The following is a 25670-nucleotide window of genomic DNA, read 5'->3' on the forward strand; positions in this document are numbered from 1 at the left end:
CTTATCTGATAGATGGGAACATACCCAACATGTAGGTCTATTTGGGAACCAATAAGACGACAGAAAAATGACAGCCATCAAGAGAGCAAGAGCTTAGGTTGTTGTAATTTCAGCCAGCTACAGGTAGGTTAGTTACTGGTACTTGCTTTTGAGCCCTTTCTTTTTTTCAGCCTGTATTTGTTTACATTTTGGCAAATTTGCACCATTAAAAGTGTGCCGAATTAGCTATTAGCAGTTCCTGTTTACAGTGTACCCATGGATGTACAGACATCACTAGATTACTTAGATACTGAAGAAAACTCAAAAATGTGATGATTCTCAGGCAAGTTCTGAAGTGTCTCCCCTCCCAGATTTCTAAGTGGCTTTATTCATGTTAATTTGTGACAGACATCTGAGATAATGATGTACCTGGGAAATGTAGGTCACACTAAATAATATCAATATGAGTTCCATGTCTGTGTGTTAAGATTTGACTTTGAATTATGACTCAGAGTGGGAGTATGATTTTTGACTCAAATTCACCTCACACAGTATCTTTGCCTCACGTCTCTCGCTCCACGCCTCCCCTTCAGCTCTCCCATGCCCCCCTGGGGAGGCTTCTGTCTTTCTCTTTTGGCTAGTCCTGCAGAATGTCGAAGTCTATTACAGACCATATCCTGTCATTTCCCACAGTGAATATTGCATTCCCTTCCTCCCCCTGTAATGTTAATCAAGTCAGAATGGGGCTTAAGCCATTATAATTCACTATGCTATTTTCATGGAGTTATAGTCATTACAATAGAAAACCTTGAAATGCAACAACAAACTGCCAGTTTTAGTGACGGTAGAACATAAAAACAATTAAAAATGTTCCTGTGTCTGCTGTTAAGAGACCTTTCAGTGGTCTTTGTTTCTTTGTTGATGCTGTTTGTTGGCTTCCATTTTGCTCCTCACGGTCATCTGTTTTCCTTTCTCACTTCACTCCTAATAGCATTTTTCATCATTTGCCAACAGCTTTTATTGGATTCACAAGCCAAAATGTATAAAAGGAGGGTGAAAATACAAACCACAAGCCCCAAACAAATCAGTGCTTTGGCAGCTGGATGGCAAACACCATTAATTCTCCCTTTAGAGTTTGATTAAAACCAAAGACATTTCTTAAAGACTTTTAATGAAACTGGATTCTCATCAAAAAGCTTCTGTGACAAAGAGAAATAATGATAAAATGCTGCAGCAGCGGGAAAGCAAGGGCCAGCAGTTCTGATTTTGAGAAAGTTGAGAATGAAAGGAGCAATAGTGGATTCGTCACCTCAAAGGCCGTCTTCCTGTGGTGATCTTACTTACAAACAGGATAGTTTCTGAACACTTTTCCCATGATCCTGTCAAGAGAATGAGCCAGAGAAAAGAAAGCGAGACATCAGGATATTGAGAAGGAAAGGAAGAACAGCAACAGAGGTGGAGAGGATTTGTTCAGCTCACATCTACAGAGGGATTGTTATTGAGCGTTAAGTAGTGAGTCCACGCTGTGTGTTCTTTTAATCCGCTGAGGGAAATGGATTGATTTGGCCACATCAATACAAAACTCTCTCGCTTAAGCTGTCATTGGTAGCTGATGAGTTCCCATTTGTTTCCTTACCGATCCACAGAAAACTCAAGTCTGTAAAAACCATGTTTGATGAAGAATGTTACAATGGACTCTGACAGTAACGTGACTCCATTGATTTTTGGTAATGGGGTTTCTACAAGTTCGGAACAATGTGAGCAAGAGCTACACAATTAATCATATATTATTACCATACCATTTCCACAGAGAATACTAGATTCTGATTGGCCGGAGGATGTGCATTATTATCTGGTAACCGCTTGCTGTTACTTTTAATAGTTAACTCATCAGTGGTCTGCATCAGTACATCTTTTCAGCTGTTGCTTGGCTACATCTTCTCCTCATTGTTATTGAAGTAGTGAAGTCAAATTTATTCCAAGTTTGACAAAGATGTTGCTAACACAATTTGTTATTTCACAGCATTTTAAGAGCGTCCAAAAGTGGGCGAGGATACTTGGACCCCATTTCTGACATAATAATAATAATAATCACAACTTTCTCATCCACAAAAATCAAACTTGATGATGTTAGAAGTTTACTTTTGGTATGTGCCTGCTCTGGCGCATCAAATCAAGCATCTCCTCATCAATGACAATTGACCAATAAGAAGTATTTACTACAACACAATCTAACAAGCCAATGTAACAACACATTTACACGCCTGAATGTGTCAATACTATTTGTCACTACTAGGTGACCCGCAGTGTAACTGCATTTTCAAGTTTTAGTTGTATGCATTGATAAATGCTGTTAACATGGTTTCATGCGGTGGCCGTCTTGTTGTTGTTGTTTTTTGCCACTTGGGGGCAGTGTAATAGTCTGAAAACACAATATCTGGCATATTATCACCTTATAAAGTTATTATGGTGAACCTGTTAGCAAACAGTTGCTTTTTACAAATCCAGCAGACACAGAGCCAAAGTCCAATATTTGCTCTCCATTTAGCTCTGGTTTGATCTCCACCAGCTCCTGAGGGAAACATCTGGCTTTTTAGCTGCTAAATGTTCCACTTTCTTCACGAGCTAGTCTCAGACTTTGTCTGTCTGCTGTAATATTCGTGCAGATTCAAGAAGATATTCTGATTTTATGTGAAGAGACTCATTTTGATTGAAGGACATTTGAAGAAAATTCTGTCCCAGGTTATAGACAGAGTCGATCCTAGTTTAGCAGGAAGCCCCTTGACTCCAGTGGATCATTATATTGGATGTTTCCTGCAGCACACTCACATGAACATACAGACATTCAAACTCTGTCCTGTTCTGTTTGGGATGAGGTAATCCAGTTCTGAGCGCCCCTATCGCCCTTCTCTGATGACAGAGAGGAAATTGAATTGTCTTTCCATCTCACCGACGCTCCCCCTCCCTCTCCATCTCTTTCTGTTGTTGTTATTTCTCGTCTTTCTCCTCCACATCTCTCCTTTGTGCCTGTGAGCCACATCATCCTTCAGTAAAACCCCTGTGTTGTGTTTGCACTCGGTTCTCGCTGTTAACACATTATTAGCTGCCGTTATTTCCAGTATACATCGAATACGCACAGTCTGACTGTGAAAAATGTTTGTCTATACCTCCCTAAATATTATACTACACTGATCGCTGTGAGTACAACACAGTTTTCAGTTTGTTTTTGTTGATAATGTGATTAAAAACATCAGTCTGGACCATGACATTTTCAGGAAACACTCACAGACGAGCAAAGTCTACTGATTTAGTGTAAGACTATATGTCAGATTATACCCACAGTGTAATTTGATTTGTGTGCGTATCATCTGGGTTGTGTTTTCTGCCTCCTGGGACTGTGTTGTTCTCAGAGTTGATGAGGATCAGACAGCGGGCAGTGGCGTCCTCAGTCTTCAACCATCTCTCTCGTCCTTCCACATGCATCATGTCCACCTCTCTTTTTATGTCTCTGTTACAGTGTTACCAGAAGCTGAGGTCATACTCAAGCTTGATTCTTCCCAAATAAAGAAATGATAGATTTTTCCAGGTTTGAGATGATGGTGATAGTGAAAATCGATCAGCGTTGCTTTTCTCAGGTTTTATGACCTTACTCAGTTCTCGTCATAATAGCAGTGCAACGTCTTTCCAACACTTACTGGACATAAATACAAGTTCCCTTTAATGGGCTAAGCTTTCAATCTGCCAGACATTTAAGCCTTGACGAGTCTAAGGTGAATCCATCTACATGTTCTCAGTAATGTGGGTAATTCTGAAAATGAATCTCTGTGTTTTAACTCGTGAAAACCTAAACAGTGGATGGGATTGAATGAGAACAGGGATGGGTACCGAAAACTAGTCTTAAATTGATAAAATGTGTAATTTGGTAAATAAATTGGTACCAGTTTCTGATTTATAAGAGTTACTGATCTCCTGGGCAGTCCTGCTGTTGGTATTTGAACATATTTTATTCATTCATTGAACAGTATGCCTTTTTTGTGCCTGCAACTAAATGGTCGCAGTCTGGAGTCCTGTAAAAGTTATCTCTTGCTCATAGCTTCCTAGTAGCTGTAGTTTAATTATTATTTAGTTTGGGCTATTTGTAGTAAAGCAGCAATACAACTTCCTGAGAGTTATTTTATAGTATTTCTACCAGAAGTAAAGACACTGTTTTGCAGTGCCACCAGTATACCAGTACCAGATACCAGTACTGATATAACCTCAAGATATCTTAATATCTGATATACTGTCATATTACATTGCCTATCATTACATATGAATGTGTAAACATGTTTTTTTCAGTTTACTCAGACTGTGATAACTCTAGATACATTGACTCTAGAGATTTTGAAAATTCAGTAGAGGTAGGGGCTCTAATTTATCCAATCATAGTGTACACAGTATCATTGGTCAGTTGTGTGTTAGCTGTTTCCAGTGCTTTATTCTCGCACCTCTCTTGGGTCTTGGTCCTACGGCTGGGCAGCGCGTGTGCGTCGCGAAGCCTTTTGCTTTTCATTTCGGCGGCCATGTTAACCGGTTGGAGCAGCCACGCAGCCCGTGTGAGCAGGGCGTCACGCACTGTGCAGCTGCAGCAACACTTCATCTAGACAGTCGGTGTCTCGCCTATTTTTTCTGCGTGACGCGCCCGGTTCTCAGCAGAAATACAGTGGAAATGATCTGTTGATAGTCATACCAGCAGCATTACACCTTTCACTACAGGTTCATTGTCCATATCTGTAGAATATCAGAATCAGAAATACTTTATTGATCCCCGAAGGGAAACTCCTTGTTACAGCAGCTCGCCTTTACGTCAGTGCACACAGGAGAAAGTACTAGCAAAAAATATAATACAATACACTAGAAAAACTATAAAAACAGTTCAGAAAATAAGTACCAGGTGGGTATAAGTATAAGATAAAATAAGTGTGAAGTACCAAGTGGGTTTACTGGTATAATAATCCAATGTAATAATATATAAGTAATAAGTAGTATTGCAACAGCAATAATGGAGGTATGAATAATAAATAGGAAAAAGCTAAATATTGCACATGAGTATTAACACAGAATATTGCACAATTATTCAAGTACTGCAGAGATGTTAATGATCAATGTCCAGTTTAGTGACTTCGGGTCATACAGACTGACACTTAGAGGGAGGAGTTAAAGAGTCTGATGGCCACAGGCAGGAAGGACTTCCTGTGGCGCTCTGTGGTGCATTGTGGGGGGATGAGTCTTCCGCTGAAGGTGCTCCTTTTGTTTGACCAGCACGTCATGGAGCGGGTGGGAGACGCTGTCCAAGATGGCATGAATATGTCGAAGACATGAAAAAAACTCAACACCTCCTGTATCAGTTTCCGATTAAAAGCCCTCTAGTGTTTCTGTGGACAGAATCCCTTCATTTGTTAACAAAGCTTTAATTGGATTGTATTTATCAAAGGAAAACTCTATTTCGAAAGACAGGGCTGGCAGCAGCAGTGCTGTCTGTGTGGACACCACATGCGTGTGAGCCGCAGCAGTTCAACGAGGCAGCCGTCACTCACAGGTAGAGGTAGGCAGCGCGGCCCAAGCGTTTGAACAAACTTCAGGTCTCTTGCTCACTGCACTCCCCTGCGTGTCGAAAACAAAGCTCACTGTTTGCACTGAGGAAGGAACGAGACAGAAAAACAACAGTCTGTCTATCTGTAGGAACTCTGCCTCACTTTCAAACAGGCTGCATTGTTTGTTGTTGCCGCTGAAAAGTCTCCAGTGTGGCTCGACTGAACGAACAGCAAACACACACAGCACAGAAGTGCATTGACCAGAGCTAACACTGTCGCCAGCAATGTCTTGAACTGAGTTTGAACTCTGTGTTACACACACACATTTTACACTTCACACATCACCAGCGTGAACTTTTTCGACTCGCTAGTTAAAGAGCAAATCCAACACACATTTACAAGATAAAGATCAGCTCAAAGTAGCGTGCAGAGAGAAGATTTGACTTGGCCAGCCGCTGATAAAACAGCCTTCAGCAGCACTTTTAAATAAGCTCAGCCTTTGTGTGTGTGTGTGTGTGTGTGTGTGTGTGTGTGTGTGTGTGTGTGTGTGTGTGTGTTTGGGCCTCTATATTGTCAAGAGCTTGCTTTCCAATTGGCCTTTTTCTCCTGACAGTAGAAATAGTCAAGTTGAGCTCTAACCCTGGTCAGAACAGACTTCCACTGCTCTCTGTGATAACACGCCACACGCTACAGTAGTAAAATTTTGGCCAATTTGATTAATTGACAAATGGTTTAAAGTAACTCCACTTTGAAATGGGGATGCCACTCGGAGGTCGTTTCTATCTTTAGTAGCAACAGCAATGATCATCACGTCTACACACTGGAGACAAGAGCATGGAGCTGTATTTAACGGTGGATCACATGTAGTTCAGTGCTGCATTACCACCATCTTGGGGTTGGGGTTCAATAGCATTTCATCAAATACGAAACATTTCGAATCTCCTATCAAATCTATTTAGGTTTAGCTTTCAACATTCGTAAGTAACTAAAGTTACAAATTAAAATTCCCACATATAACTGAGACCTTTTGTTGACTAAGAAGCCAAAACCACTGCACTTTTGAGTGTCAGCCTAATTAATGTTCACAACCGGCAACCTCCAATTAAAAAAAAAAGATATAAGCAGCAGAAGATATGACATGTTCATTAAATGTATCTGACACATTGAAAGCCTGCCAACAATATGAATCAAAGTTTAACTGCGAGATTCCGATTGCTGAAATAGCTTTGAGTTTATCAGCCAACTTCATTTCTCCAGAGAAGACTCACCGCTCTGTTGGTCCTGTTGAACTACAAAAACAAACAGTTTACTCACGGTCGTATAGTGGTGCTGCTTCCTTTAATACATGAGCTTTGTCGCAGTACACACACCAGATTAGAGAGAGTGTGGTAACTATTGGCCAAACTGCAGTTTGCTCTTTAGGAAAGTTACTTACGGCTTCATATGATCAGCTAGCAGCGATGTTTGTCATTCTAACCAGTGAAGATGATGGTGACGAGCCTGCTACCTAAAAGCCAATAAAAAAGAGCTAAGATTGTTAAAAGATACAATATGAGATTCCCTTAGCAGAGCTTAGCAATGCAGTATTTTATAAACCTGAAACCGGATCCAAAACTGAACCGGCTACTGAACCCCAACCTCCCTTTTCTTGAGCTGTTAACAAGGCCTTATGGGTAGCTGTTGATGCTGCGTTCAGGACTGTGAGAGAGCTGAAATTAGATTTCACATAACCATGAAATCATAAAAGTGAGGAAAAATCGAGGTCTGTCCTCTGTTTGTCTCGTTCTCTCTCTGTCTCCTCTTTTTTGCCTGTGTCCCCCTCTCCCTCTCTCTCCCTGCTCCTCTTGTTCCCTTTCATCCGCCCTCTCTCCCAATCACTGTGTAAAGCTTGTTCCGCCTTACTCAGCGTTTTCTTATCAACCCCCCTCCGATGGGGGGGAAAAAGCTTTATGCTATGCTGTGTCCTTTTCATCTCTTCCTCCCTCCATCCCTCCCCCACCCCTCTCCTCTTCCTCTCCCTCTCTCACTTTCCACTTCCCCCTCTCTTCTTCACTTAAGCTTTGATCTGGTCTGGGCTTCATCACAGCGTGCGATGCCTCGATCTCCACGTTACTAAAAATGGGAGCACAGCCCTCTGTACACGGCTTCACATTAGCAGCAGAGAGAGGGGGTACTGAGGAAGCGGAGATCTGTGATAAAATGTCTTTTTTAAGGGGCAAAGCAAAAGACGAGAAAATTGAACCTAACTTGACACTTTTTATGTTTTGCACATTTATAATGCGGAAAAATTGGACTGAAGTATCTTTTCTTTTTTTGTTTGGCTTTGCCTGATTAAAACAGGTAGTTCTAACACTGCATAAGACTGTTTGTTTTGTATCCCCTTCACAGCGCTTTCTGTTGATACTACTGAGAAATGTCTTCATAATTAGTTTCAGAACTTTTTGCTCTGTCATGATAAATAAAAAGTAAATACAAAATTGGAAAAAACTAAGTCGTTCAGTTCATACGATGTCCTAAATTAATAAGGTGAATAAACGCAGGCAGAGCTCAGACATTACACTAAATGCAGAAATTCATTTAGTGTAATAACAAGTGTTTTTTTTTTTTTTTGAGATTTAAATAAGTTGCGAAGGCCGCTAGGTGAACAACAGGGAGTTTCTTGTAGTTTTAGGTCTAGATTATGATTAAAATGGTTATGTGATCTCTCTTCTTTGTTCTGGCTTTGAGTCTGATTGCAACATTTAGTTAAACACGTGAGTCTTGTACATTTTCTAACGTTTAAGGCTGCAGTTGGTGTCCATGCATTTCTGTATGTTATCAAAATTAATTAGCAGAAACTTCAAACTTCCTTGAGTTGTGTAATTCATCATAGTAAACATCAACTGCATCTTTTGGTCAAATCAGTTGTGAGGGTAAAGCTTTGTAGACTTTCCAAATCAATCTCCACTTCTAAAACTGTACAACATGCATTCCAATAGAGTGAGTGAAAATGTTGTGTACATAGTTTATAGTCAAAAACTAAGTCTGTTGCACCTCCAACCACATCAAGCATCACTAAAAGGTGTGGTTAGGTGTGGTCACAGTGATGTCACCTGTAGTACACTTCTACATCACTGCGTTGAGGTGAGAAGTTAAAGTTCCGCAGAAACAAGATTTTCAGCTGCTTTTTAAAGCAGTTTTTAAAGAGCTAAAAAGTTCAGCAGAGAGGAATTTTAAGTGTTAATGTGGCGTAATAATTACATAATTACCAATGTTAAAGGTTTAGGTTCACCTCCATCACAAGGAAACAGAAGAATTTCCCATCACATATCCTGTGTCTACTTTAACTTGACTTAGGCTAGATTTCACCACCTGAAAGAGGTGAAACCTTTTGGTATAAAATCTTCCAGAATAATTTCAGCTCCCATGACACTGGGCTTCTTACACAAGCATTAAAAATTCCTCTTCTTCTTCTGTACATATCCAGCCTCAATAAGCCAAGCAGAGCAGCCGTTACCATCTGCCTGGATGATAAAGAAGTGTCTTGCTGAGAGAAAATAGTGGGACTTGGGAACTCATTTCCAAGGCTTGTGATTATGTAAGGTCAAAGCTCTTTCTAGTGTGTGTGTCTTAGAGACGTGCACACATTGATTTTGCTTTTTCCTAAAGATTTCAACCTCCGTCTCCTGTCATGGATGGACTTGACTAACGCAGCGTTCTCATCAGAGCTTCACCGTCGTGTTTAATTTATTCAGGCTGAGCTTTCTCCTGCTGTCCTGTCTGAAGAGGCTGACACACACATTCAAACACGCAGTCAGCACAATGCGCAGGCAGAGCAGCACGCAACCTGTCAGCATAATGCAGAAACACACACACTCAGCTGTCATCTCAATACACAGGCCTCATGTCTTTCATTTTCAGACTGGATTGTTGCTCAATTCTGTTAGCTATCTTTCTCTCAAGCTTTATTTAATTGCCTTCTTTCTCACAAACTTTTCTTTAGTTGTCCATCTTTGCAGTGGACAAACGTTGCACTGGCTAGTATTGTGTATAATTGTTGCTGCCTATTCCTAGCACTGCCATTATCACCCCAAACCTCATTTACCCCCATTGTGTGCTCCATGTCAGTGTATCTGTACACACATGCTCTGAGCAGAGGTATCAGCTGGGCTGTTGTCCAGACGGCCAGCTGGCTGCAGGACAGTTATACTCAACAGTAGACCAACTCATCAAGCTGAGACGGTGCAGTCCCTCATTCGTCCAGGAGTGTTCTATCGTAGAAAAGGTTTCAGTCGTAGTCATCTGGACACTGTTTTCAGAATCAATACGTTTCGGCTCCCATCCGGAAGTCATTCTCAATTGTGAAAAAAATAATAATAATAAATTGGACGGGAACTGGAAATTTAAGCTACTCTGTGTTACATAAGCCCTGCCCTCAGGAAGGAGTCTACCTGAGTATCTGTTGATTACCCTGCCTAGTTTCACCTGAAACTGACCTAATTTTTTCCATGATGGCCCAGTAATCTTAAAGAAAACAGGAACAATGTGTTTAAACACTTTAAGACAGAAACTCGTTCACCCTAAGGACAAGATGCCCACACAAAAACAGAGCAATGTAGTTTACTCTACTCAATGCAGTGAGGAAAACTGCAAAGAACGGTACATAGGTGAGACTAAACAGCCACTTCACATAAGACTTTATCAGCACAGACGACACGCTAACTCAGGATTGCAGAGCGCCGTGCATTTGCATCTAAAAGCTACAAACCACACATTTGAAGACAGCGAGGTGGAGATTCTAAGTAGAGAGAAGAGCTGGTTTGAACGGGGCGTCAAGGAAGCCATTTTTGTGAAAAAAAGAAAACCCCTCTTTGAACAGAAATGGTGGTCTGAGATTCAATCTGTCCAAAGTTTACCACAGTGTATTAGCACCTTGGTCACGCCAATCATATGCTAATGAGGTACTTAACACTGATGAGGGAGGTGCAGCCAGAAAACAATAGGCCTGATTACTGATTACTGGGCCATCATGGAAACAATTAGGTCAGTTTCAGGTGAAACTAGGCAGAGTAATCAACAGATACTCAGGCAGACTCCTTCCTGAGGGCGGGGCTTACTGTATGTAACACAGAGTAGCTTAAATTTCTGAGTTCCCGTTGACTACGACTGAATCAAGCTGATGAATGAAGTAACACAAACAGGAGCTCTGTGTCTCTGCTCCTTTATTACACAATGCGGATGACGGCACATCAGCCTGTGTGTGTGTGTGTGTGTGTGTGTGTGTGTGTGTGTGTGTGTGTGTGCAAAATAACTTACTATTCATGTTTTTTCATTGTGTGCTTGCATGTGTGACTGTATGACAGACGTGTTGGTGGTGAGTTAGTGAGTGTACACGTCTGTGGTTTGGGTCCTGGTCAATATTTTCTAATTAAGCAACCAAACTGTAAATAAAAGGAGACTTCCTTAAAAAACTTTATACAACCCTCTGTGGACAGCAAAATGACGAAATCCATATTCATGAAGCTTTGGATAAGAAATTACCTGCGTCACCATAAAGGCCACCAGGTCAAAACATTTACCCACTGACTGCAGCTGCACAGTTTATCACACATTTTTAATAGATTTTTGCAATGTAATTTACAACAATATCATAATAATAATAATCACATTTTATTTATATAGCACTTTTCAAAAAGGTTTACAATGTAGGGCTGAAAATATGATTATTTTCTAGATTAATCCATTAATAGTTTGGTCTATAAAATGTCAGAAAATAGAGAACATTTCCAGTTAAAATTCCTAAAGCCCGCAGTGACGTCATCAAATTGATTGTTTTGTTCGACCAATAGTTCAAAACCTGATCGTATTCAGTTTACTGTCAAATAAGACAACGGAATGCAACAAATCCTCACAATTTGGAGTCTGGATCAAGGAAAAGTATATTTTAGCTTAAAAAGTGACTTTAATCAATCAATTACCAAAAATATCAAAATAATTGATTATATTTCTGTCAATCGACTAATCAGTTCAGCTTTTTTACAAAGTGCTTTGCAGACATAGGCACTGATTAAAACAATCAGAACATAAACACTCACAAGAGCACATAAAATACATGATGAATATGTAATTTACAAGAGAAAACCGCTAACACCTGCTCCAGTTTTCTTGTGATTTCTCCGACTTTTTTTTTTTTTTTTTTTAAATCAAGCCTGTCCTAGCAGCTGGAAAGCTTTTACAGTGAAGCAACTGCAGGCAGGATTTAGTTAGCCACAAAATGCTAACCTGTGGCTTCATAAAAGTTGGTCCAAATCTAGATTTAGATATTGTTTTTGGCACATATTTGTCAGTGGACACTAACAATAGGATTTTATAGTGCGTTGTTACTTAGTCCATTCTTAGATTTATTGCCTCTGATGTTGCTCCTACAGTATTGAAGTTCATTATACCTCATATTCTATCAATATTGTGCAATGATAATACTCACAGCACATGTCTATATCTCGTGTGTGTGTGTGTGTTTTGGGCTCAATGGTCAGAGATATTCGATTCTATCTTCAGCCTCTACCAGTCGGAGGTCACTTGTTTCCGTATCATCACGTTAGACCGAATGTTAGTCAGGAATGTGAAACGATAACATGCCAGTGTAAAAGTGTCCAGTGGAAACTCTCAAATGACTGCATGTGTATGAAAGTGTGTGAGTCTGTGTGCACATGCGACGTCTTTTTCACCCTTGACCCTCTCCCTTCAAACCGTTTGACTTTGCGAACCTTCAGTAACCGCCCCGAAATCACTCTGCATTATGTGATGTCTGTATGAACCGAACAGGTCTGAGTGCATGCGTGCGTCCACATGTTCGACTTGCATTTTGTCTAGCCATACATGGACTCGTTATTTGCAGTTTTAGTTAAAACTTAATAAATAAATCTGGTATTACTATGAAAACTCATGAAAATAAAAAAAACACAAATCTTGTGGAAAATCAGATTATAAAAGTATCTCTTGCAGCACAACAGTTTTGTAGTTTCACAGCTTGCTGTTTTGATTCATATTTGGATGAACCGGCATTAAATAATCTGATTTTTAGGAGATTTTGGTAGTTAGTTTTCTAATGAGCTCTGATTTAACTATAGTGTCATTAGAGATAAATTGGTAAATGGACACATTCGTACACTGACGGCAGAGGCTGGCGTGCAAGGTGCCGACCTGCTCATCAGGAGTGGTTAGGGGTTCAATGTCTTGCTCAAGGACACTTCGGATCGAACCAGGAACCTTCCGATTACTAGACACTGAAACATTACTAGAAAGTCAGGTAACTGGATCTCTGGTTTTGACAGGGCTCAACAAGCCTGACGCTGTCAGCTAAAAACAGATTTGCCGCTATCTGAGCGCTGAGTGTTTCTCTGGTCAAACAGGGAGGGTGGGAGGTCAAAGAAACACGAGTTGTTTTATTCTTTTTACGAGACTCAGAAATAAGAGAAAGAGTTCAGTGGCAGTTCGTCTTTGACAGACAGCCGGGGCCACCGCTTCAATTAACCCCCAATACAGCAGAGACGTAAAACAAAGCAGGAACAGGCTTTTGGTTTAATTAGTTGTGTATGAAGCAGAGAAGAAAACAGTTCTTCTTCTCTTATCTCTCTCTCTCTCTCTCTCTCGTTCACCATCACTCTTTCTTCCTTTTTTCCTACACTCAGGTTTCTGAGCATCTTGTAAGATAAAAATAACATAATCCAGTGGTTCCTTTTGTTCAGGGTAGACACACAGTATATAGCAGTGGTTAAACTCATGGCCTGTATTTATCATTTAGTAAAAGTGAAACTGTGGACTTGAGTGAAAGACAAAAACAAAATACTTCACTTTTACGGCTACTTCCAAATGTTAACATTTTAATAATTTTTTATTATTATTCATTTAAATTCTTTTTTAGGTTGGTTTAGAGCAGTGACAAGACTAAAGGCTGCCAATGATTTAGTTTGTAATCTCCTTGCTTACATATTTTTAGGGATGGCAGTGTCCAGACTGAAATATCTCAACAACTATTGGATGGATTGCAAACCAGCTACTTATCTGGGCCTCTGTGCGTTTGTAGAACCAGACGGTCAACGACCAGTCAGTCGACCCAGTCGGTCAGTGAGCCGGTGTCAGTCAGTCTCAATGTGGCTGTATGAACATTCCTCTCTGTGGCCCCTTTGACCTTTGCTCTCATTAACACAGAGGCTCTGACCAGGAGCTGGGGGGCCCGACAAAGAGGGGAGGGGCCTCCATAATGTTACACCAACATTACTCAGGGTCTTGTTTCTCCTCACAAAGAGAGGCCAGTCAGATTCTGAACCGACTGATCTGTCCATAGACGCACAATATGTTGTGTTCATGCTGTACAATCACAGTATATGCATACATGCGCCAGCAGACAGACGCAGACCAGCTCCTTATCGCCTGCAACTGTTAGAGAAGTAGTGGTGTTTTTCTTAGTTATTCAACCCACCCATCCCTCCTTATTAACAATCTCTCATCTCTTTGTGAGTCATCAGTACATCGCTCTCTGTAGAGCGTAGGAGGACACCAGCCACTTTGCCTTCTCTTCCCTCTCTACCTCAAAATCTCTGCCTACATTTCCCTTTGTATCTGTTTTTTCTGTCCTCGTTCTCCCTTTTTTTTCCCCTTTCTGTCTCTCTGTCTGTTTATTGCAGAGGAGGCTCATCAGCTAAAAATAGTGCCCTGGTTTTCAACATAGGCTGTTATGCATTATTTGTCATCCTGTCTTTATTCAGATGGAACGATAATGACATTCAACTCCAAAACAATGAAAATGTATCTAAAAAACATATTTCCAGGAATTATTTCTGCAACTAACACTTACTTTCATTATTGATAATTAGGCCTGGGCGATAAAACGATAGTGATATGTACCGGCGATAGACATCTCATCAGTAGCAATACGAAAATTGTTCGATAGAATGTAGTTTTCTTTAATGCATTAAATGCAAACCGCCATGAAAGCACATAACAAATACGTCCCGGCTCACGGACAGCCTATCATATCCCTTGATTATGGAGCGTGCTACGAGTGACACGCAAACAGCCAATCATTTAACAGGAGTTGTTCGGTTGCACCATCGACGCGTGACAACAACAACAGAAACAGTGTGGAGGGAGAAAGTGAGTGCAGACGGTGAGGAAATTGTTGTTGAAATTAGCTCAGTTAGCAGTGCAGCTAACTTAGTGGTTCTAGCACAGGAGCTTTGGACGGCCGAGAGGAGGAGGTTTTCAGGAGCGGTGCTGTCGTGCGCCGATATGGGCACCCGAACCAGAGCCGGGCGAGCCGGCAGCCTCCCAGTGAATGCGGCCGGACCGGGACAGATGGAGGCCAGTTTGACGACAGGGAATACAGTACCGAGTTGATTTAAAGCGGCTCCGACCAGGACTCTGACTCCGGGGACGACAAAGTCACGGCAGCTTCAGGCGGGGACAGGAGAGTCGTCAAGCGGGAGAGGAGCGAGAGGGAGGTCGGGCATCAGAGAGGCAACGACAGCTGTACAGCCAGAATATTTTTCACATCTAACGCAGTGAATTAAGGATTTATTTCCACCAAACCAGAGTTGGTGATTGTTGGAACAGTGGAAAGACTAACTAAGACGGTTTTGGTGAGTTTTATTTTGTTTCTGTCGGGTTTGAATAAAGTGTGTTTTACGATGAGTTAACAAGGCAATTAAGCTGGCCTCAGTTTGGTTAAAGGGAGAAACTTGAATTCAGAAGGTGTATGGTTGTATTTTTCTGTTTTTGAATGTTTTAAACTCTTTAGTCTTAAATTCTAACACATTGCTCCTTTAAAAATAGGTAATTAAGAAGTATCAATTATCGATATCGACTGAAATGAAACATGTTATTGTGATAGATGTTTCAGCTATATCCCCTAGACCTATCAATAATCTAATTTCAGTTGAACATTTAGTGCATCACAATTTCCAGGAAACCGAAGTGACCAAATAGCTTCTTTTGTCTGAAATGCAAAGATATTCACTTTATGATGATACACTGTAAGTTATTTAAGGACCATTGCAGTGTTTTTGCACATTTTAGCCCATTTACTTTAAAGCACAGATACACCATGTGGCTAAAAGTACTTTGCTGTACTTTCCAAATGAATAGACATCTTAATACTGCAGCATACAATGATATTTTAGCCAATAGTGTTCCTCCCACTTTGTGTCAACAGTTTGTGTTTTCCGGTTTCAACATGACAGTGTCCCAGTGCACAAAGCAGCTACATAAAGAAATGGTTTTCCCAGTTTGGTGTGGAGGAGCTTGACTGGTCTGGTGGAAAGACTGAAACCAGAAGAGTGGAGGCTGTTAGAGCAGCAAATTAATGAACATGGCTTTGGTATGACATGTTCAACTATCACATTTAGGTGTAATGTTTGCCTGTCCACTTATTTTTGGCCATCGTCACATTTGAGAAGATGGAGCCAATGGGTGTTGAATAAGAAGAGACCTGTCTGTGTTTAAATTCATCATGTTGAATAAGTAATCATCCAAAGCCTCTGATCAGTGCACTCATGATTAATTCATCCATACACAATAATAAAACATGAACCACAGATTGCTGTGTGTGTGTGTGTGTGTGTGTGTGTGCGCGCGCTGTGAACACACCCTCTTGTTTTGATTAGAGTGAGTGAAGCTGTGGTGGCGGACACACAGTGAAGGGGAGTGAAGGGAGTGAGGGAGGGGGAGGCGGAGCACTTGTCCTCCCTCCATTCATCGCCAGCAAAGTCTCTGTCTTCTGCTCGCGCCTGATTGGCCGTCTCCGCAGAGAGAGAGGTGGAGAAAGGGAGAGTGTGTGATGAAAGAACAGGGGAGGAGTCAGAGCATGTGAGCATACTGACACATAAGAGAGAGCAAAGACAGCAACAACAGAAGAGACGGAGAGATTTGAAGAACAGGAGGAGAGGAAGGAAGGGATCTGCTCAGAGGCCACATCTGCACTTCTCTCAAAGGGAGGACAACAATATCTCCACTCGACCTTCCTCCCTCGTTCCTCCTCTTGTGTTATAACTCTCAGCTGTGCCGGATCTCCTCCTTCCTGCAGCCTTTTGGAACAGCACCAAAGACTGAGAGATGCAGGAGAGGACGCAGAAGAGGGCCGTGGAGATGAAGAGATGACTAGTGTGTGTGTGACAGGGCTTGCATGTGGAGTCGACAGTTGTGTGTGTGTGTGTGAGTGAGTGTGTGTGGGAGTCCCTGAGCTCCTGCCGACTTTAACCAGATGGAATCTGGCCTGGCCGGTTGGCATGGAGATGGATGCGAGGTGCCTCCTCGCGTAGTGGACTATGCGTTTGCTAGCAAACAAACAACCTCTTGCTTTCTGTCTGCTCTCTCTGCCGCCAGGCGAGTCCAGTGGCTTTAAGCGTGGGCAGTGTGTGTGTGTTACTGTTTTTTGGATTCCCTTTCTCTCTCTCTCTTTTTTTTTCTTCTTCTTCCAAACAGAAAAAAGTGATTGAGAAAAACTCTGTGGACTCACTCATCAATCCACACACTCCGTCTGTCTGTCCCGACTGACACCCCTGTTGAAAGAAACTCTTGAAAGCCAACTCCCTGCATGTGTTTTTGCAGTGATTTCGGGACCTCATTCGGGACAGCTCGGCTCTAATTAAGCCAGAGGGTAGCAAGCTGGTGCCTTCCCCATTTATATTTCGCCTCCCTTCAGTCCTCCTCTCCCTCCCTTCATCCACCCCCTGAGACCCCATTGTCGTCATTAATTTCTATTTCGAGTCACCTATGAATAATGGAGGCAGTGGAGTCTCTTCTGGACTAGTGCCTTAAGGGTGGGAGGTGGACGGAAAAGGAGAGGACAAGAGAACGGTGGGTTAGAAAGCAGAGAGGCGAGCGCTGGGGTGTAGACTCTCTACCTCTGTATGAGAGAGAGAGGCGGAGGGGTGTGTCCAGCGCTGAACGGATGAATGGAAGAGCAGCCGACGGAGGCCGAGTTCAGGAACAACACGTGCTCTGACGGCGAAAGAGAGGAGAGGACGATCCTCAGTCGTTTACATCTAGACCGCACCTTTCTCTACAACCAGCTGGTATAAACAAAAGAGATAGAGGAAGTAAAAAACAGAGAATTGATGCTCTGATCCAGAGCCAAAACTAGAAGACTGCTTTTAATTTTCTTCTCTATGGTTTTTAAAAAAAAACATTTTTTGGAATGATTCAGAGATGGCCAAAATGGAATATCCCTGAAGCCTTGGGTTTCAAATTTATTGATCCACTTTAATTAGAAACTTTCACTCATTTTGACACCAATTCTCTTTTGAGGTGTGTACAGGAATGCTCTTCAAAGAACCAAACCAGGTCTGTTCAACTGGAGACTCATTTGAAGAAGCGTCAAAGAAAAAGCAGGGCTTGTAGAGTTTTTTTTTTTACAGACCTGGACAATGAGCAGAGGGCTGTTTTGCAAAGAGGACAGTCTCTTGAATATAGGATAACTTGCTTGGCAACTCGGTCTGTTTTTGGATGGCATGGCAATTTGTTGACAGTTGATGGACAAAGAAAGGAGGAACGAGGAGGCTGTATTGTAACTTCCTGCATGTGGACGGACTTCCTAGAAAGTGCCTGAACTTTGTAGCTTTGTAAAAAGAAAACCAAAAAGGAAAAGATATCTGAGCTCACGGAATCATGGATGACTCGAGTATTTTGAGGCGCAGGGGTCTCCAGGTAAGAATCAGTTTGTTACTCAAGAGTGGAGCTTAGGATTCCTCTGTAGTTCATAGGGGTCAAAGGTCACGCATTGAGAATTTGACTTGGAGCAGTTGATTCGGTAAAGGGTTAAAGGAAAGAATGTGGGCAGGAAACCACATTCAGCATTTTTTCTTACTAAGATTTCTGTGCACACATTGCGATTTTTTGACACAGCGTCATTGTTCAAATGCACACTCGAACAATTACCCTATCAGGTTTCCAGATGATTAGGAAAGAAAGCATACCAGCACTCTTAACACACACACTCAAACTCCTCTCACTCGCTCACACTATCTCACCAGACCTATCCAGTTTCTCTCTGGTGGTAGTCGATAAATGACGCCACAGCCCAGTGAGCAACAACAAGCCGTCATGTATCAAAACACAAAAAGACACGCTGTCATATTTATATCAGGCCGTTGAAAAATATCAGACATTTACAACTTTAGAAATATATTAAAAGGAACTTACCAATGTATTAACATCTTTTAGTTCGTTATCTTATTAGAGTGATATGAAAATCGAGTTAAAGAGCATCTTAACACGTAGTTTTAGCTTGAACACATCACCACACACATCCAAAAAAATGAATTCAAATCCAGTTTGTTTAAGTCAGTTATTAAGCAAAAACAACAAATTCTGGTTCCAGCTTCTCAAATATGAAGATTTGCTGCTTTTTTCTGTTTTATGTAATTGTAAACTGAATATCTTTGGCTTTTGGACTGTTAGTGGGACAAAATAACCAATCAATAGATGGATCAATAGAAGATGTCACCTTGGGCTTTTGAAACTTGTTAGGAGCATTTTTAACCATTTTAGGTCATTTTGTATCAGTATAACAAAATTATCGATTAGTCAAATATATAATCATCAGATTTATAGAGAAAAGACACTTAAAACTTGCTCTTAACAAGTGATCTGTTACACTCTAAGATATGGTATTATGTACAACAAGGTAACTTAAACAGCAATATCAAGCAAACATGATGTTAACTGGGATTCATTAGCCACAGTATCTCAAAGCAAGTTTCATATCTCTGCATGTTGATTTTTATTCTCAACATAAATTGATGGAAACCAGTGGCTTCCTGGAATGTATGAAGACCACATTAGGAAATCTAAACCACCACTGTGTCAAATGGTCAGCAGAAACAAACAATGTGATTTGAAGTAAATTAACTAAAACATGCAAAAGCTTTGGAATGCACATTTAAATCAGTGTTTGAATGTGAGAAAATATGTCAGTAGCACATTTATCAAATGTTTTTTTCAGTTTTTTATTCTTGCATTTACACATATCAGACGTTGTCATCCCAGTTTAGTGCTTTCAGGGTTTCAGGGCTGTAGATGGAGAGGCTCCAGAAATATTGAGTCAGCAAACAACAGTCTCCCCCCTCAAGCCCCTCATCCACCCCTGAGAGAGGGTGGGAATAGTAATGTATGTTTGAGTCAGTTTTAGCATTCAGCCTCAGATAACCTCTTTCCCATCAGCCCTTCCCTCACACTCTGAAGCATGTTCTAGATCCAGTATTTACAGTGTTTAAATAGCTTTGTGTGGAGACGAAGTAGGCCTCGAATGAGGACACCAGGCAGGGAGAAATGACCTGGATTTGCTGAGATTTCAGGACTTCACTGCACCTGTTCTATCTCAGGCTTTAACTTCCAGATACAGGTTTCACAATGTGATAGTGTCTTGATAATATATTTACACAAACTATAACAAACTCTCTTCATCTAGCTTTTGATTCATTTATTTTCTATCATTAAACGTAAGTGTCATTACTGTCAATTTTGAAGGTGTAATTGCATGTCCTCTGCATAGAAATTCAAAGATATATTACTTCTACTTATTTCCCAGTGACCGAGGGGGAGTAAATGGAGAGATAAAGAGCCCAGAATTGACCCTTGAGGTACACCACAAGAAGTTGGTTTATGCAGTATCTGCAACTCTTCCTTGACCATGTTTAATCTCACTTTTATTTTGCATTGCAAACTTCAGTGCAACAATACTTTGTTTCATGAGTATACATGAGTTATATAATCCAGTAGGTTTTGCTGCATTAGAAAGCTATATTACATCTTCACTGTAATCAAAAGTGTTTATAAGTGACACCCTAGAACTTCAACAAATTCAAATATAAAAGCATAGTACAGATCATTAAAGAATGTCCTCTCAACTATTAAGAGCAGCATGCTGTTATGCAGTGGCTTCTAATAGGATGTCTTCATGCATGCATGCTCACAAAAAATGCAGGGTTTTATAGTTTAAGTGAGAAATGTACAAAGGGCTGAGGCTTCATTTTGAAACTAGAAGCACAAGACGCATTAACTCCATAACTCTCACACTTAATAGGAAATGAGAATCTTGCAGTGTTGATGTGTGTGTTTTCGTGGATAGAGGATCCCTTTATGTGAAAACTTTGCCAAGCAGACAAACTGAGACATTGATTGACAACTGTATTTTGTTTGTCTCCACACAGCAGCTCTGTCTGGGCTTGGTGTGTTTGTGTTTGTTGGGAGAGCGGTCCTCTGGCACTTTTTGTTTCTGTAAATCCTTTTTGTGGCTGGATTCCCATAGTTGGCAACCAATACAGTCGGCTGGACGGATTAAAACATGACCAACAGTCTGAAACCTCGGCCCCTAGAGGCTGCAGTGTTGAATTGAATTAACTACACGCTCATAATTTAGCTATTCTTAGAATCTTAACATTGTGAAGATAAAATGTAAAAGTTTGTCCCAAGGGTAGTGCCAGAGGAAACGTAATGGGGTCACTAAAATCAAAAGGCTTTATCCTCTGGGGAACAGGAATGTCATCAGGAAATTCCATGGCCTTTTGGGTTGTTATATTTCGGGTTTTGAAGTGGAAATTATGGCCCAAAGGTCAGGCATTCAACAAATCATCCTCTGGAGTTTATAAATGTCTAGAGCAGCTTTCATGGAGATTAGGCCATTCGTTTTCAAGGTAAATTATCATGCATCAAAGTGTTGATGAAACGGGTATTTAAGCCTGATGGCACTGAAGGAAAGGTCAAGGGAGGTCTCCAAAGGTGACAGGATTAAGCTTCTGGGGTTCACAAATATCCATACCAGATTTCAAGAGAATCTTGCCAGTGGTTGTTGAGATTATTGCTGGAACAATTACACAATTAATCGAATTGTTGATCAACAGAAAATTCATTGCTGAAAACTTTAGTAATAGATTAAGTAATTTATCAAATAAAATAGGTTCCATCTTCACCAATGTGATGTTTCGAAGCTTGTCTCTATCTCATAAAGGCCCGCAAGTAATGACTATTTTCATTATCTATTACAGAATCCATTAATCAATCGTTTAAATGTCAGATTACGGATGCCATACACAATTTTCCAGAGTGCAACATGATGTCCAACCATGAGTCCTTCAATACAATATCAATACAAAATGTTGAAGATAAATTCTCGATTACTAATTGATCAATTGCCTAGTTGTTATCATTATAAACTATACTATAACTAACTAGCTAACTATATAAGCTATACCATTTATCAACCAATTAACAGAGAAAAATGGAAAGGTATAAATAGATAAGTGGATGAGGAAAATAATCATTAGTTGCCACCCTCGGGGAGATGTCTTACTTTGGATCAAAGTGTTGGACAGACGGATGGCTGGATGGGCCGATCAACATCCCTGTCCTTAGGACTCGCCTCTAACGGGTCATAAACACCAAAAACAGACCAGCCCACGCTTACTGTAACATTACATATAGCACTTCAATACTGAGGATGCGTGAGCAGCATTTGTTCTTTGTGTGTCGTTGAAGCCCTGTCAGGTCACGCGTCCTCTGATTAGCTTCCCCGGTCAGATAGCATATAGCCTGAGGTCAGAGGTCGCTACTCCATCAGGACTCTATCAGGCTGCTCTGATGGACTGAGGAAGATGGAGGATATGTGGTGTTTAGAGACCAAACAGAGAGCAGAACTCCACCACTTGACCTCGGCTGTGAGAGATTGTAAATGCGGTTAAGGGTGAAAGGTCAAACAGATAGCGACCGTGGTTAACTTCTGAGTCATTCTACTGAAGTGAAGCTGGTTACTGCTTTCTGTTTGTAGTTCTCTGTTGTTTCTATTACAGGATGTGGGGGTAAAGAGGGAAATATGAAGGAAGGAGGGGTTGAGGGACAAATAAATGGCTGCATTCTGTTCTTTTTGTTTGTTTTTTTAATTATTTTTTGGGGCTTATTTTTTTTAACCTTTAGTAGACAGCGACACTGAAGAGGCAGACAGGAAATGGGGGTGAGAGAGGAGTATGATGTGCAAGAAAGGTCGCCAGCGACGGTTGCTACCACGTGGCCATGTTGCATGCGCCTTAACCATGCGGCTACAGTGGCGCTCCACTGCGGGCTGTTCTTAGAGAAACACAAAAACAATAAAACTATTATGTTCAAGACAAGAGTCATTAGTACAGTGGGCTTAAGTGTCTGTACCAGTAGTGCTGGCTGGGTTTGCAATGCTTCTGAGGGGACGTTGGTTGTGCTTGATGGGTGAAGGTTTAACTGCAGAATGAAGATGTGTCTGTAAGGTGTGATATATTTACTTTTTACTAATCATCTTCAGATTGCATATTGCAAAAGTCTTCCCACAGCTGGAGGGCTTGTAATCTGGCCCCCATGCTGTTGTGTGTAAGATAGCTACACCTTCCCATTTCACTCCTGCACTCCAACCAGATGGCACCACTCCAATGCCTTCCCTAATATAAAAATTATAATGAAACAATACAGTACACGCACTAGCCTTTAATGGTGAGGATTGAGCCTCTGTAAAATAGGTGTGGGTCCTTCAGCTTGTGCATGTGTGCTGTATGCTTCTGTGCGTGTGATCATGTGTCCCGCTGTAGTGTGGAGAGAAGCGGGATTAGTGCTGCCATTCACAGCTCCAACAGCAGCAGGCGTTTTCTTTTCCAGAAACAAAAGCCTCTCTGTTCCCGACTGTGTATTAAATCCAGAATCTTTATCGAGGCTCTGTGCTGACATCAGCCTGTCTGGGTACCAACATGCACGCAATCGGCTCCTATCAGGTGGCGTCTCCTTCCATCCCAAATTGCTGTCACATGGATTTAGAGACGATTCTTCACTGGCATACTCTGCGCTCCGTGTCTGCTCACTCACATTTCATGGAAATGAAATACAAGCAGGCTTCCTTATTCCTTAGGGACTGTTTTTCCTGCCTAAAGTAGTTCTAATAAAAAAAAAACGTCGACAGTGTGTTTTGTGGATTATCCAGAGCAACGGGGACACTGTTTCTGAAAAGAACCATTTTTTCAATCCTGTGAGCATTAGAAATACATTTTCCCCTTACCTACATTGTACTGAGGTGGAGACAGAAATCCCAGAGACAGATATCTCAAAATTTGAACAAATAAAACCAAAACTGTCTGCATGACTAGATATCAAAATATGACGATAAATTTAGTTTTATGAATTATTTAATATTGAGAAGTTGCTCCGAATAGAGCTGCTGTAGAGTGAATTACAGAGTGAGTGGGAGTCTTTTCTGTCTTTACTGCTCGTTAATCAATCAGCGATGCAGAACACAGGGTCCAGAGTGAAAGCTTCTATATAGTAAACATTGACAGAGGCCCACAGGAAGAATCCCACAGTCACACACACAGCCTAAAAAAAGCCTTTAGTCACACAAAGTTTAAAATCTTCCTTTTAAAAAGAAAGACAAATGCTGAGAAATCATACCAGCTAACATGATCATTTCTGTTTCTGCTTTTTCTTTAATGTTTTGAATAGTGTTGAACTGGCTAAAAGCAATGTACACCAATTTTTATAATTGATTAAATTTTTTATCAAAAGATGGGAAACATTAGGTGGTTCCAGGTTCACAGACAGAATGCAAAGCAAATTTTAGAGGCAGCGTGATTGCATAGAAAGTCGATGGAAAGTCACGATTAGATGTGAATTCTCACAAGGGCAATGCAAATTGACACAAAGACGTGTCTGTACGAGTTGAAAATGTTCGTGTATCAGTCAAGAAGAAAAAGGAGACAGACTGGATGGAAATGACAAAGAACATACACTCCTAAAATTCAGAAACACTTTGTCATTGAAGTTAGGAACAAAATACTGCACCGTAATAGTTGAACTCATCCCAGAATGTGAAAGAGAACTGATTTAAACTGCTGAATATTTGATCAGGTTTCTACAAAATGTAATCTTTAGGTTCAGCTCACTGATAGCACAGCATGCAACAGAATTTGAAGCTCTGTGATTGGATGTTTCTAACTAAAATGCACCTTGGGAGTCGTAGTTGACTTCTCTTCTTCGGTTTTTATGTCCACAGGCTTTGACCTTAGACCTTTTATCAAAGAACAAGATATTTTCTTACACAGTTTTTCATCTTTGTACTGATCATTTAACCGGGAGAGTCCTATGTCCATTCAAGACTTAAATTGCTCCAACTGTTAGCCACCTCACATTGTCAGTGAGTACATGAACCAGACTACTACTTCCTGAAACAACTCATCTCACTTCACAACTCTATATATTTGGGGTTTGGACTGTTGGTTGGACATAACAAGCCAGTTGGCAACCCATTGTATTCCAGGTTGCTTGGTAGCCCTTAAGAACAATGCCAGTCTATCTACAGTATAGGACTTTAATGACTCATATAAATCATACAGTGACAAACCAGACTACCCACAGTGGTGTTTAATATGTTCAGCCTTCACATGTCGTCCCCCACTCAGTTTTTCCCTTTTGCTCCTTTGCTCCTCTCTTTTGCTCATTAGCTTTATTAATTTTCTCTCAGACTCTTGTTTCTTTTTATTGATCTCATTGACTCTTGTGCTCTTTCCTGCTCTGTTTTAATCATACACTGTATTGGCTCTAAGTTATAATGGTGCTCTGTCGAGGCAGTGGCTCTCAGGATGATGGAGAGATTCTGCTCATTCCCTCCTCCACCTCCTTCATTCCTCTCCTCCAGCCACAGTCGACCGAGCGTGCCGCTCTCCTTCCCTCGCTCTTGTGAAATATTGATGACCCTGAGGTACCCAGGCTGAGAGAGAGAGAGAAAAAAGAAATGTCACTTTTCCTTCTATGGCTTTAACCCCTGAATGCCCCTTCTCCTTACAGGGCTTGCAAAAGCTCAGCGGCTCTGGGTAATCTCGTCTTTTGGCAGAGAAACAATGTCAAAGCAAAATGGGTTGAGTAATTCATGATAGGTGAGTGTGTGACTGTGTGAAAGAGAGATTTAATAAACCCAGAAGAGAGAAAAAACACAGATGAGGCTAATGGACGGCAAAATCCAGCCAATTAAAAGCAAACAAGCAAATCGTCTTTATGGATTAGGGGTTATTAAAAGTGTTGGGTTCGCTGGGAATGGACCGCAGTCCTGCAGGAGGTCCTCTGGGAGTGTTTGTGTGT

The 25670-nt window shown here is 41.1% G+C and overlaps 1 protein-coding gene across 12 annotated transcripts in view; it reads left to right on the forward strand.

Moving 5' to 3' along the window:
* The window catches only part of mast2 (microtubule associated serine/threonine kinase 2), a 190422-nt gene that overhangs the window by 66575 nt on the left and 98177 nt on the right, over positions 1-25670 (forward strand). Inside the window, exon 1 of one of the 12 annotated variants that reach the window (XM_044199313.1) lies at positions 16399-18236. The exons of 10 other annotated variants lie outside the window; for them this stretch is intronic. In XM_044199313.1, the coding sequence (XP_044055248.1) occupies positions 18198-18236 (39 nt within the window). In that variant the 5' untranslated portion in view covers positions 16399-18197. Of the gene's footprint in view, positions 1-16398; positions 18237-25670 lie in introns of those variants that run through there. One more of the 12 variants, XM_044199315.1, reaches the window with a different exon arrangement.

The sequence above is a fragment of the Siniperca chuatsi genome, linkage group LG6 (assembly GCF_020085105.1).
Source record: "Siniperca chuatsi isolate FFG_IHB_CAS linkage group LG6, ASM2008510v1, whole genome shotgun sequence".
Lineage (NCBI taxonomy): Eukaryota > Metazoa > Chordata > Actinopteri > Centrarchiformes > Sinipercidae > Siniperca > Siniperca chuatsi.